The 14,417-nt window shown below is 42.2% G+C and overlaps 1 protein-coding gene across 1 annotated transcript in view; it reads left to right on the top strand.

The window, feature by feature from the left end:
• The first annotated feature begins 643 nt into the window (after positions 1-643).
• Positions 644-14,417, top strand: part of PIK3C2A (phosphatidylinositol-4-phosphate 3-kinase catalytic subunit type 2 alpha) — a 50,644-nt gene continuing 36,870 nt past the window's right edge. Inside the window, 3 exon segments of the mRNA XM_036383816.1 lie at positions 644-716; positions 12,104-13,092; positions 13,095-13,280. Coding sequence (XP_036239709.1) covers positions 12,169-13,092; positions 13,095-13,280 — 1,110 coding nt within the window. The 5' untranslated portion in view covers positions 644-716; positions 12,104-12,168.

Raw genomic sequence — 14,417 nt, 5'->3', positions numbered from 1 at the left:
TGAAATCCCACATGCAATACTTTAGGGCATACCCAAAGCATTTCGTTCTTTTGAAGCTATTGTGAAGGTCAAACCAAAATATTTGCTCTTTCTGAAACGTTTTGGTATGTCAGGAAGGTTAGAGCTGACAACAGGAATCTGCCCTTGCCGGCCAAGTAGTTTCTGAAGTTAGTTAAGCAAAATTCCGTGTTGTTCCAAACCACCTGGGGTCGTCCGCCGGCAAGCGCTGGAGGTTCGTCCCCTGAGCCCAGCCCCCGCTGCTGGGGGCTCCCCGGCCTCCCCAGCGTCACCGCTCGGCCCCGGCCCTTCCCCCGCTGCCGGCGGCTGAGGAAGTCCATTGTGTCCGCGGCGCGGCTCCAGCCCCCCCGACGGACGTTTCTGGTGCGTTGGGCAAGTTCCCAGTCATGCCGAGCATTCTTGGGAAGATCGGGCGATAAGGGGAGGAAATGACGGAGAGTCACCCCAGCGCCACCCGGCCCCACGACCGCCCCGGCGGGACGGGCTCCCTGCACGGGCCGGGGCGCGGCGGCGGCGGCGGCGGCGGTGCGGGCTCAGGTGAGGCGGCCCCGGGGCCGGGCCCGGCGCGGCGCCCGCCCCGCCCCGCTCCGCCCCGCGCGGCCGGGCGGAAGTGAGCGCAGCGCGGCGGAGCGGGGGGAGCTGCCCGCAGCCTGGAGCGCTCCCGCCGGGAGCAGCAGGGACGAGGGGAAATGGCCGAGGTAGGCGCGGGGAGCCCCGGGGATCGGGGCGAGCTGCGGGCCCCGCGCCGTCCCGGCCCCGCCCTGCCGGGGGCCGCTCGCTCCGCTCCCCGCCGTGCCCCGCTTCGCCCGCCCCTGCCGGGGGTCGCCGCGACCCTCGGCCTCCGGGCGCTGCTGCCGCCGGCGCGGCCCTGGCGCGGCCCCGGTGCTGCCCGCATTGCCCGGCGGCACCTGCGAGCGGCGGGCCCGGACCCGGGGCGGCGCTGTCCGCACGGCCCGTCCCGTCCCGTCCCGTCCCGTCCCGCGGCTCTGCGGGCTCCCCGAGCCGGGCGGCGGCGGCGCCGCCTGCGGGAAGCGCTTCCAGCCGGGAACTGCGCGTCTGGAGCGCTGGAGCGGCGCCGCTCGGGGCGCGGAGCCGTCCGGAGCCGCTGCCCGCGCTCCGCAGGTGCCGGAGGTGCTGTGTGGACCCGGGGGTGAAGTCTCCGGGGTGGCGGGGAGCTGTCACCGGCACGGGGCGGGGAGCTCGGGGGGTGCCCGGCGTAGGGGGCACCTTGGCGGTCGCTGCAGACACCCAGCAGGTTTAGGTTTCCTTTTTCTTCATCACCTTGTTGCCTTTGGACGGGGTTGGCTCGCCCCGGGTTGGTGCGTGGCTGTGGTTCCAGAAAAGTTGGATGTTTACAAAGCTCATCCCTAAACAGCTTTGCTGTTTCCTCCGGGAGCTTTGCCGATATTTCTAATGATACATGGAAGTTTGTGAGTACCTTGCTGTTCTTGGCTCACTCTAGTTTATTATTCTGTATCAACACAATAAAAAAGGTATTCCTGCACCTTTGTTAGCGCAAGTAACCTCCCACTTCAGCTATGCTGTTGTTGGGGGAAGGACGTGGTAGCAAGATGCAGTCAAAAGAAAAGCATTTGGAAGAAAAGGAGATTCTGGTGGTCTTTCTACTCATTGTATTACTTACTACAAGCCTGAAACTAGAGCTTAGCACAGTTAAACTGATTTGGGCTAGAGGAAAGATGCAGAGGTTTCAGCTGATAACGTTGCATGTTTAATGCGGATCTCTTCCCAAAGGGAACTGAAAATGTAAGAAAAAATATCTGATGTTTGTACAAGATGTTGTGCAATACTTGCTTTGAATATAAGCTGTGCTCAGGAGTAGTAGTGATGGATGATTTATGAAGAATCCAAAGGGGAAGCAGAAATGGGGCAGGGGAAATGAAATCAGACAAAAGTATTTTTTTTATATGGCTTTGTTGGCTTTGAAGGCAGTTGTGTGCTTCATTCTCCCAACACTGAGAGTGGGCCTGTAAAAAACTTTATGTATCTGGGAGAAAGAGAAGTTGCTTAATTGGCCTCACTTGGCACATTTGTGGGAGGGGGAGAAAGGGATTATAATTCCCACCAAGTTCTCTTTGGTTTTTGGGGTTGTGTTTGTTCTTTTATAAAAGCAAGTTGGAGCAAAACTGCTAAGAATAAGAGGACAGTGAAAGAAAGCTGCTTAGAAGATAAAGGCAGAGGGAGAAAACACAGGCAGAAATGACAAACACTGGAAGTTAAATGACCTTTTGGGGAGAGGATCACAAACCAGACAAGCAATAGGTTATTTAGAGTCTCATCTTCTTAAATGGTGTGCTGTATTGATTATTATTTTACATCTCTTAGAGATGCTTGTTTATGAAAAATACAAAGGAGATCTCAGGAAATATTTAATATTTTGATTGATTTAATAAAATAGATTTGTCTTAATTACAGTGCATTAGTAACCCTGATTTATGTACTTGAGGTTCCTCTTTCCTGTGGGTTATTGCTCTGAGAACTCAAAGGTTCATGAAGACATATAATCATTGTATAGAAATTGATGATTTAGTGATTTTTATCTGATTTGAGTCACTCTCTGTGTACTAACAAAGAAAATTGAATGCCTTAAATGGAAAATGAAGCATTTCAAAATATCAAGTAAAAAAAAATATTACTGATTCTGTGTTCCTTTGTTTCTTGCTTTTCAAACTAAATTGAAACTGGTGATATTACTTACTCAGTGTTGCTGTTGTATTTGCTGCCTAGCTGGAGACACTTGGATTAAAGTGTTGTTTAAGGAATAAAAATGCTGAGGTGATGTTTTGGAAGGCTTTTTTTTGTTGTTGTCTTAGGCTTTGATGTGGGACCAAAACCAGACGGTGTGGGGTTATTTAGAAAAATGAATGCTAGATTTGAATTTTATTAGAGCAGGATTGCATGTTGTTTGTCTTTTAAACTCTTGAACAATCTTAAGGCTGCCTTATGGGAGCTTCAAAAGTTGCAGTGAAGTAGCACTGGTCGGTAGGCCAGTTTAAGTCCAATACTGACATGACTCAAATTCATAAAATACAACATCAACCCTAAAGAAATTCAGGTGAAGATCTTCCTTTTTTGTTTTTGTTTTAGAAGTATTGCCTTTTAGTGTCTGAAGTCAGTACAGAAATTATTTGGTGTTTATTTGTTTTCAGGATAATATAACAAGTTTAAAAACTTAACAAATGTAAGTTGTTTGCTTTATGGATGTGTAACTGTGTAAACATATCATTCTATTTTAAGTAAAACATGTGGATGTGTAATTAATTACCAGAACCAGGGTTCAGTCTTTATCATCAATAAAATTAGTCATCTAATATAGCATCATCCAGCACCTTTGTAGGTGAGGAGGTTGGTGTGATGTAACTTTGTGAGAAGAATGGTGAAGTTGTTTGCAGACTGAACAGGGAAGAGAAGGAGGAAATGTTTCCAAGTGTGCCAGTAATGATAAACCTCACTTAAGCTATAAAAATTTTAGAACGAAATGCTTTCGTCAATGCTCACATAAAAAAAAGTTATGAGAAGCATTACTTCAATCTGTAACTTTGTAGAAATGCAGCCTGAATGTGTTTCCTTAGATTAAGCTGTCCAAGTGATGGTCACTTCAGAGGGAAGAAATGGAAGTAGGAGGGAGAAGGTATGTCTGCGTGTTTCATTAACTTGTAATTTGAAGTTACAAACAAAACATCGCTTACAAAAACCCAGCCACAACTTGCAGTGTGTAGTGTGTGAGGAGCTTGTGCTGTTTGTGCTAAGGGACTGTCACTGGTTCAGATCTGGAGGCTGTTTAGAGCATGGTGACCCAGAGGAAATACTTGAGGTTGTAGGCTTCAGTGTTGTAGTTGATGTTTGTAAGGGACTGATCAAGAGCAGGTCATCAATAACTGATCTGACCTTTGCTTAGGTTGTAGTCACAGCAGAGGAGCAGAGCGTGGTGACAGTGCTGTTATAAGGTGGGAGCTGGAAGTTTACCTCAGTTCAGCATCCACCTGAACAAATTCCTGATGAAAAAGTTCATCAGGAGTCTTCATCTTAGAGAAGTTACCTCAGGATTCAGGAAGTACTTGAGTACCAAATTAGTGGAGACTAGAAGGGTATTTTGAGGAAGTGTTTGTGTTGGTTTAGCTTTTTCCTATTTGCATTTCCAAAGCCACCTTTAGAGACAAGATAAGGATGAGATGAACCTTTGGTCTGAGTGTAGCCACCCTGTTCAGGTCTCTACCTGTGTACTGTAAAAAAACCAAACCCAAACAACCCAGTAATTGTTGAATCAATACATGTGATAAGCATTTAGTATTTTCTAATGGATAAAGCCCAGAGGTACACATGAATGGTGCATTTCTTCTATCAATTAGTAATCAGCAATTCTGCTCAATCTCCTGTGAATATGAGGTGTGTGACTAAGAAGCATCTGCTGGTTATATCTGAAACTGTGCAAGTTTCCTGCCTGAGGGGAAACTCAGCTGCTGAAGCAAGTGGTGGAAATAATTTGGCTACTGCAGCAGAATTGCATTAGGTTAGACTGGTAGGGTGATACTAATACAGTGATACAGAGTTAAGTGTGGGCACAGCTGAGGTGTCAATGTTTCCTCCCCATGGATGTTTTTGATGATGTTTTGTTGAAGGTGTGTGTTGTGCACTGCTGCACAGTGAGTAAAATAGGATCTCTGTGGGGGAGGGTTGTTTACATCTCCCTGTGCTAACAGCCTCTGTACCTTGCATTGTGAGCCTCCTGCATTTTGCTGTGTTTTCAATGTTTTGTGACATTAGGAGGATGTCTGCAGGGCTTACTTCAGGCACATCATTTAGGAAAAATTGAGATTTTAACATTGTCCTCTCTCTGTGCTGCAAAATATTATAGAGCTATATGGAAGGTGTTTGGGGATCTCTGTTGTGGTAATTAAAGCAGACAGCACAGATGTTTCTTTCCTCTTTCTCTGTTCTAGCCTACACTAGACACTTTCTGTGGTTTTGATAAAATTGGATATGTAGTTTAAAATGTTGTCTATCTTCTGTTTAGTACCACTGGGATCAGGATTAATGCAAGTACTAGTTTATCTACATACTCCAGGTAATTAGTTATGCTCTACTGGGGTAAGACCCCCACACTGCATGAATAACTAAGGTCCTTTCCAGCCTTAATTGTTCCATGAAAGTGATATTCCAGAATAAAATTACTTTGCAAGTCAGGAATTACTGCACCAATTATTCAGCTGGGGAATCAAAATATTTGGGACAATGACCTTGCTTAAAGAATAGGAAAAAGCCTTCCCTTAAGCCAGCAGCTAATGTTGATTCTGTGTGAAAGTTTGTATTGCCCGAGTGTTTTCAAGTAGCCTTTGAAAAGCGGGATTGGTGGGGGATTGTGTACGTCACCCTGACGTGGAGAAAAGCACCACTTAGGAGGTGTCTGTAGAGCAAGGGAGCCAGTACAAAGGTTTTAAAAGCAAACTTTTGAAACAGGAGGAGTGGAATTGAAAGCATTATTCTGAAGGAGAAACATTGCAACAGAACTAGAATTCTAGCCTTTGTCAAACAATGAGGGCAATAAGCTTGGCTGTAAGGCATGGAAAAAACTATCTTGGCCCAGTGCATCAGAATGAAACAGCCTGGGATGCCATCAGTTTCATTCTTGCTCTTTTCTGGTACCTGCATCCAGAAAATACTGGGCAGGAACAGAACAGGAGGATGGTGTTAGAGAGCTGAGGACAGGATAGGGAGGAAGACAGGGATGCAAAGTTTGGTGAGTAGTTCTACAGCTGATGGAACCCATGCCAAGCTTGCTGTTGATTTGTGTCTTCTGCTGCTTGGCTTTAAGGACTTCTTGCCATGATTCAATCATTTGTAAAGTTTATCCTGGTGATAAATCTGCAGTGTCCAGTTATATGAGCTCATGCTACAGTTTCCTTCTAGCTGTGACACCCAGTGTTCTTGGCAGGGTCAGGGTTTTTGTTTTTATGAAACTTAGATGGAATTCAATTATCTTTATGACCCCCATCTCTTAACAGACCTAAATGGAGTCCTGGTTAGGTTCAGAATTTGAGAGGAGGAGTATAACAGCAGAAATGTGCTGAGTAAGCTTACAAACCTGCTGTACCAAATCTGCATGTACCCACATCTACTGAGGGATGGGCTTGCAGTGGCCAGTGGTGCAGACCATTGCAGGGAAGAGTGTGGCCATGGGAAACACATGATCTGTGGGGATCTGTAGCTGCCCTCCCTGAGATCTGCCTGGAACATCATGACACATGCATCCATGCTTTGTCTCTCTTGAAATATTGATCAAAACCTGAAGATTCAAATTTAACAGCAGCTACAAAGTGTGCCACATCTAAATGATCCTCTGCACAGTGTCTTGGGTGAAAATTGATTTCAGTAGTTCATACATTTTTATAAGCAGTGAAACAGCTGAGGTTGGATTTTTCAAGGGATTTGTTGCTGATGTTGAAAGACCTTAAAGGCTGAGACTTCCTGTTCTAGTGCTAGAACTAGGGCTATTCTTGCCTAGCCCTTGAGATCAAAGGTTTTGTGATGAAATCTTACTTTTTAGGTGTATATGAAATTTCAAAATCAGAGTGAAGAGATGCAGTTCCTGCTTAGGTATTTATGATCTGAATTCTTTGAGCAAAACAAATTAAATGAGTGTTGGCTCAGGGTTTGTGCCTAATTTAAAGTTGCAGCCGTATTTGAGCTAGTGAAATTGTCTTTGAAGGTTCTGTAGATATGAGCTGAAACAAAATGGATTCAATTTTCTGGTTAACTTTGTTAATCTCATTTGTAAGGAGGCACTTGCTAATTGTAATAAAATGACTGGGTTAGAGAAGCTACTAAATTTTTAGTGGAAAGATAGTGTTTAAGCTATACAGTTCTATCACACTGACCTTTCAGAACTGTTTGCTATTGAGAAAACTCTCAGTTTAAACCTAACATTATTTTAAGAGAATAACAGCTTTACTTCAAGAAGTCATGACATGAGTATGTGCTCAGTTTTTTTTCTCAGTTTGTAGCAATCTGAATCCATCTGGCAGAGAGAGCTTCTGCACATCAAAGTTCCTGTGACTTTTTTGTTTCTTTTTTTGCTAAGGAGTTTTCCTGCTGTGGCAAATGTCTGGCTATGAATTCCTTTGCAGATGATTAATATTTTCCACAGTATTTTACTGCTGTCATATTTTGCTAAGTTTTCCCTGATTTCCCATAAAACTGCTACTGTCTCTGGTATGCAGGCAAGATTTGTTAATTCCTAAGTTAGCTATGATGCAATGTGAGGCAAATGCTTCAAGTATTTTTATTTTTGGTTTCTTTAATGGCAAAATAACCTCAAAGTTACTTTGAAAATTGCACTTGTTTTGAGGAAGCGCTGGCTACTGTATGCCAGAGCCTTACTTTATAAGGAATGCAGGAAATGGCCTGACTTGTTATCATTGCTTCTGTATTTAGTGCTTGGACTCCAGGGAATTCATGTGCACTGATTTCTGATAACTATAAAGTACTTCTTGTGAAGAAATTAGCAAATAATACGTTCTGTGCTTGCGTAGAACAAATTATAAATAGGGTATTACAAGCCTTGGGAGCTTTTGGGAAGAAAGCTGTGCAACTCATCTGGAATAGAGAAGAATGGTGACATGTACATGAGCAGATGGTGAGATTACCTCTGCTTAAGGTAAAACGATTTATGTCTGCTGAAGTCATCCCTTCCTCATTAAGATAGGAAACTAATTTTGATTTTGGGAGTCTTTGTCCTGGTAGAGTTGTAATGTCCTCTATTGGTTCCCTGAAGCTTCTTACCAGAAAACTATAAATTCCTTATTGGAAAGAAATTTCATCCTGCTTCCATTTTATGTATTTGCTAAGCTACTGCATATCTATTTTTTTTTTTTTTTAATATTTAAGCCTGTCTAAGTGAAAATCTGGTTTAAAATTCATTTCCATTCCATGTAGAGGCTTTGATCTGAAGGAGATGGTCAGGCATCTTCCAGTTTCTTGGTTCTTGAGTATTAATAAGTTTTCTTGCTGTTTTTTTTTGGTTATGTTTTTTAAGAGTATTTTACTCATCTGAAAGAATGAGTGATGTGCAATACTCAAAATTATATAACAATGCATAGGTACTTGAGTGATCAGATTAACTTTAGGCTCTAAACACATTTATGTATAATTGTTACCAAGGAAGTGTTGCTCTTGCAGAAACCCTGCTAGACCAGAGCCAAAGGAGTCTGCAGACTCCTGTCAGATCACTGCTGGTTGAGAAGGAAAATACTGCTCCAAATTAGTGAAATCTGACTGCAAGGGACATTACCCTTGGTCAGGGCTGTAAATAAATGGTGTGGTTGAGGTTTTAGACCCACTTTTAAAGGAAGCGGGTGATGTTCTGCTAGAGCACTGGAAATGTGGTGACTTCACCCAAATATGAATGTGTCTTTTTAATTTCAAAATTAGGGGACAAGTAAGTGGTGTAGGGGATTGTTTTATCACTTCTGAATTTCTGTTATAATCTCTTCAATTGCTTCTGGCTTTCCTTTAAAAATAAATGAAATGTTTCTCACGTTCTTAGAGTGCTTGGCAAGAGGAGGGCTCTTGAAGGTGAATAGATTGACAGCTGAAAACTGATTATTACTGTTACTTAAAATAGTGTGCAGCAGTTCAGATGAGAGCAGTCTTAGCTCTGTAAAGCCAGACCTGTAAAGACCCAGATCACTTCTGGGTCTTCATTGACCTCCAGTTGTTGCAAACTTCTGGTGAGTTCCTATAGCTTGCTCAGTAATGGTTCAGGATTCCAGGATTTGAATTGAAACTTACTTTTCTGAGTGTTTGAGGAGTTCCCTGCTGATAGATGATCCTGATGGAATTTGCCCTTCTCTTTGTAAATGTTGGAGAACTTTAAATTCTGCTCACTCTCTGCCTTTGAACTTAAATGGCTGCAAAGTGAGAGGTTCAAAGTGAAGCTAAACTTACATGAAAAAGTTAACTAATACTGCATGGTTAGCATTTAAAAGGAGGTCTGTCAGTATTTTAATCATGCTTATGCCTAGGGAGCTTTTCTTCTGATGTGTTATATGAATTTACTGCTTAGAGCTGGCATGCAGGATAAAGTTTTGCCAAAAGATTGCAATTTTATGAGATATTTTGTATCAGTTTGTTTTATGTCAAACTTTGAAAAAAACCCTTCAGTCTACTTACGAAATTTGACAGAAATTTATACACTGACTTTAGGAGTTTCTCAAGGACAGGACTTAGATACAGCAATCCCATTATGTGTATGTGTGCTCTTGAGGCTGTCTTACAAAGAATAAGGCTGGAATTCAATTTTTCAGATAAACACTAACAATAACCTTCTATCTTGAGTGCTGGAAGTCACTGGATTTGTCAGTGCAAGTGTGCTGTCAGAAACTGACCAAAATACAGCAGTGCAATGTGAAATTGTGAGATAAACAAGCAATTACTGCATGACTGGGATTCTCCTGATGTTGTGGATGAAGGTGCTGTGGTAGCTGTGCCCCGTGTTTCTGAGAGCTGAGGAATGTGTGTTTATCTGCAGTTGTGACTTCGTGGAACAAGTGACCCTCCTTGTGAGCAGGAGACTGCTTGCTGGTATGGAGATCAAGGCCATTGATTTCAGCAGACAAATAAGGCTTTTTTTTTTTTTCTTTTAAGAGCTGACTGTTATTTTTATATAAATACTTTAAAGATCGTATAATTTTTTTTTTAGCTGCTAAAGAAAAAATCAAGCAGCACCTCAATGGATTGATAATCTTGTAAATTGTAGCCCAAGCAGTTCTGAATAGTCTTGGAAAGTATGATTCTATTTTATTCTTTTGAATAAAGTTCAGGAAAAAGCCCAGCTGCTCTTTAGAATCCTTAGGAAACAGCAAGACTGAAAACTGCAAACTGCACTTACCTCAGGCTGCTGCTTCTTGGAATTCTTGAGAGGACTTTGTAAGTCAGGGTGTTCTTGCATCTAAAAATCTGACATAGCAGTTTAAACCAGCTGTAAGTTAATGAAGAGATTAAAGCAGCTTAGCTTTCTGGACAGTCTGAGAAGGTGGTGTCAAGTATATGAGACTTCTCATTAGGGTATTATCTGTGGCTGTAGGCTTAGACCATCTACAAAATACTCAGTACACCTTCAGGAGAAGTTTTAGTATGATTGTTCTGCTAACAGGAGTGTGGTAAATAATTGAAGGCCACAATTGTGCCATTAATGGGACCAGAGGCCTGCATTGTCTATAAAGGAACCCAGCAAAATAGTTTTGGGGTTTTAAAATTTATTTTCTGATTGTGTTTTATGCTGAGCTCTCGAGATAGGCATCAGACAGGACAAGACTTCTTCCTAATGGCAATATTTATGGCTTTAATGGGTGTCAAATTCTGCAGCTTCATATACTGTACAGAAGAGGCTCTGGTGTCAAATTTTTTCTGTAGACTTTGTCTGTGCTGAATATTTACATCATTATCCTGTGGCTTGATTCATACCTGTAACTTCCAAAGCTCCTCCTTAAGACTTTATGCCCCAGGACTTGAGTTGTGTGGTTTTCAGGGTTTTATAATTCTGTTAGTCTGTCACTGTTTCAGTCTTTCTGAAGACATCCTCTTTTGTGTAAATCTTGTAACTGTAACATCATTTCTGATTTAATTTTTCTTTGTGAAGGGTTTCACTTGGATTTGTCTTCAGACTGAGCTGAAATGTATAGAACCTCTTATAAAGATATCTGTCCTTCACACTATAAGCCATTGAAATGAAGTAGATAAACTAAAGCTTGGCCAGACTTAAAGAATTTAAAGAATCTGTTATAAATCTGCTAAGAATCTTGCTGTCTGTGTGGGGAGTCCAGAGATATACAGTCACTTTGTTTGAGGCTGGTTTGATTCAAGGAGGGGAAAAAACCCTATCTAAAATCCAAACCCTTCTAATGGGTGTGAATTGAAAGAGAACATAAAGAATTTTGAGTTATCTGCCTTATTTGCTGCAGAGAATTCTTAATTTGTAGATTGTTGCATGATTTAAACCCAGAATGATTTCCATCTATAAGGCTCATCTAGTTCAGTGAAACTGTATTTTAATGAGGATTGCTGCTTATGTAACCTTCCTCGCAGAAACTCATTATTCCTGATTTTTATCTTGCTGCTCAGTGTGCTTACTGGCTGTTGCTGGAAGACATCTTATCCATCTTATCTCCTCAGCTCAGACCCTGCTGTGTGCAAAAAGCTGTAGAATAAAGTAGAAGTAATGCTGAAAAATAATACAGTTCTTGTGGTAATCTCTTGCAAGATTGTTTTATTAAAGAGTCTGCATAGAGATTGTGGTGAATATGGGAAGTTGTATTATAGTCCTAAACACAAGACTGGAATTGGAGAAATGTAAAATACCATTTTCTTGGTGGTGGCCTTAAGCAAAAGTGACCTTTTGGAGTTTCTTTCCTTACCTAGTAGTGAATGACACTTCCTGTAAAGGACTGTTAAAGAGATTAGTCAATGAGCAGCTGTACTTAAATAGCTTCTTTTGCTTGTCCAAGAAATACCATTTCATAAGCATTATTTTTAAGAGGGTAAAGTACAATATTTTCCAAAGGAAGAGAGGTCCTTCAGTGTCATTATGACTGTTCCAATCATGGTACAGCAGTTTGAAAGGTCTGGTTTGTAATCTAGTGAAGTAAGGTGGAAGTCCTCTTGATAATGTGCTTTATCAATGCTATATTTGTATAGTCTTTAGAATGACTTCTGCTCCCAAGGTTGCACCTGTGTAATTGCTCAAGTCTGAAAACCGCTACGTACCTGAGGGTGCCTCTTGTGTGTCTTGGGTCTAGTGGGGCAAAAAGCAACCAAGTGCTTACTAGCACCAGTGGGCAGAGTAAGAAAAATTAATGGGTCTTGCATAATTCAGTGACCACGAATTTATTTGTGTGGCTTCTTTTTAAGTTTGACACTCCCTCCCCTCAGATAAACACAAATTGGCCTCTTCAGAGTTTTACATGCTGGGTTTCTGAAGGACATGTGCAACTCAGTCAGCTGGTGGTGTGTGACAGTAGTTGTCCACATATGATTTGTTGCATGTGTTTCTAATGTTTCTTTTCCTTTTCAGGTCTGCTGAATCTGCTCTGAAGCCAAGGGTGGACAGCCAGTGCAAGGGAAGTGTTGCTGCTTTACATGGACATCTGCTCCTGCGGCATGGCCCAGATATCCAGCAGCAATGGATTCAAACAGCGCTCCTCACCTTCTCTGTCAGCCCCAAGGGCAAAAGATGTGGACAAAGAGGAGGCACTGCAGATGGAAGCTGAGGCATTAGCCAAGATGCAGAAAGAAAGAGGTGTAGCTGGTAATAAACAAACCTTTCACTCTTTGAGCAGCCCCAGACAAAAAGCACAGACTCATAACAAGCAGGACCATGATCTCATGGTGTTTCCAGAGGCTGATGCCAAGAGCATGGAAGATAAACTAAGTACCATTGACATAGAGAAGCTTACTCATGCTGAACTAGAGAAACTGCTGCTGGATGACAATTTTGAATCTAGTAAAGTACCTACGTTACCAGCAAGTCCTATTTTGAGCCCATCTGTGTCTTCACAATTTTATCTTGGGCCCACGGGTCAGAGGAGACAGTGGACACCTGGAATACCAGCACCTGTGACATGCACTTTACCTCCTATTTACACCTCAGCTTCTTACACAAAACAGACTGGTGTATTTCAGAATGGATTCCATCCAAGTATGTCATCCTATCCCCCTAGAGAGCCTATTTATCTTGGTCTTCCTAGACAGTCACAATACATTTCCTACCCTGTGGCAGCTACCACACCTTTCCATCCACATGGAGGCCTACCTTTCTACCCTCCAGTACTCACACCAGAAATGGCAAAAGTATTTGACAAAATTGCAAGCACTTCAGAGTTCCTGAGGAACGGGAAGTCGAGCACAGACCTAGAAATGACTTCCATAAAGTCTGCAGTGTCCAACCTGCCGGCCTCAGAGAGCTGTGGGGATGTCAGTAAATTCGACTGGCTGGATTTGGATCCTCTGAGTAAACCAAAAGTGGACACTGTGGAGACTCTAAACTTAAGGCAGAGGGTGATGGAGAGAAGCCTTCAGGTGTGACTGCTGAAGATCCGTGGGATGCTGTTCTGTTGGAAGAAAAGCTGTTACTAAATTGTCACCTGGAAAGAAAGGTTAATGGGAAATCTTCTGGAGCCACAGTCACAAGGAGTCAGTCCTTAAACACGAGAACAACTCAGCTTGCAAAGTTACAGGGCCAAACATCACAGGTATGTCAATCAGTATCTTGAAATTGCAGTGTAACAGTAAAGATTAATGACAGTATTTAAAGACAGTTTAAGGTCTGTTATTTATTTTATGTGTATTGGCTTGAGCAGTGTCCAAATAATGTGATGTTATGGCATATGTATTAGTGCTATTCAGAAAATTGATCAGTACTACTGAATTATCTCCCAAAATACCTTGGCCCTTGTGTAATCCTTCCACATTTACTGGGGAAATTGCTGGTTTTCAACTCAACACTCCAGTAAGAAATAGAAATAATACTCAGCACAATAAAGTGTCTAAATCATATTGATAAATATTTCAATTTTATGAGCAATTCAGTGATGCTGTGAAATAAAAAGGTGGTGAGCTAAGCGCTGAAAGTTTTATCTTGCCTTTTACAAGACCAGGGTAGAAAGCCTTCCTTCTGTGTAGAAATGCTAGACAGAACTTTTGCTTTTTTGCTGGATGGTGGAGTAGCTGTTGGGTCAGAAACTCTGTACTGCTCTAGAAGAAGGCAAACCATCTTTGTGTGACGTGACTTTTATCAGGCAGGGCAAAAAGATGTTTGAGAGATTCTTCTCCAGGATCACTTTAATGAAACATTCAAAACCAAACTCTCCACAGGGGCTTTAGTTGTGGCACTCCTATCTTTGAACATGGAGCACATGCAGTTGGTGTCAAAAGCAAACTGTGCAGCAGGTGATCAATACTGTCACAGTCTCACCTTCTCACCTCCTTAATTACACCCCATTAGGGCATCCTACTTTTTCCCAGGTCCAGTAAGAGAACTGTAGGTTATTTAAATTTTTCTATATTTTTATTTTTTTCTGTGATAATTGCACCACAAAAAACCACCCACATTGTGTTTTAAAATATTAGTCAGCTCACTAGAAAGTGGATATGAATACTTCTGGGTATTGTCATTTTTTCTGGAGGACTAAAAGAGAAGTGGAGAAGTTTTCAGTGGAAAAGCCAGTGCCCTGGCAAGTGTGATAATGGCCAAAAAAATTGTATTTGGAGGAACTGGTTAGAGAATGGGAATTAAACTGTTTGCTTTGGAGACTTTGGTTTACAGATGTTTTAAATCTTAGGTGTTGTTTTTCTAGGTGTTTTTAATAGGCTAGGGACATGCTGTAAAA

Source organism: Molothrus ater, chromosome 6 (genome assembly GCF_012460135.2).
Source record: "Molothrus ater isolate BHLD 08-10-18 breed brown headed cowbird chromosome 6, BPBGC_Mater_1.1, whole genome shotgun sequence".
Taxonomy (NCBI): Eukaryota; Metazoa; Chordata; class Aves; order Passeriformes; family Icteridae; genus Molothrus; species Molothrus ater.
The sequence above is the reverse complement of the archived record's forward strand: the minus strand, read 5'-3'. Positions and strand labels throughout refer to the sequence as shown.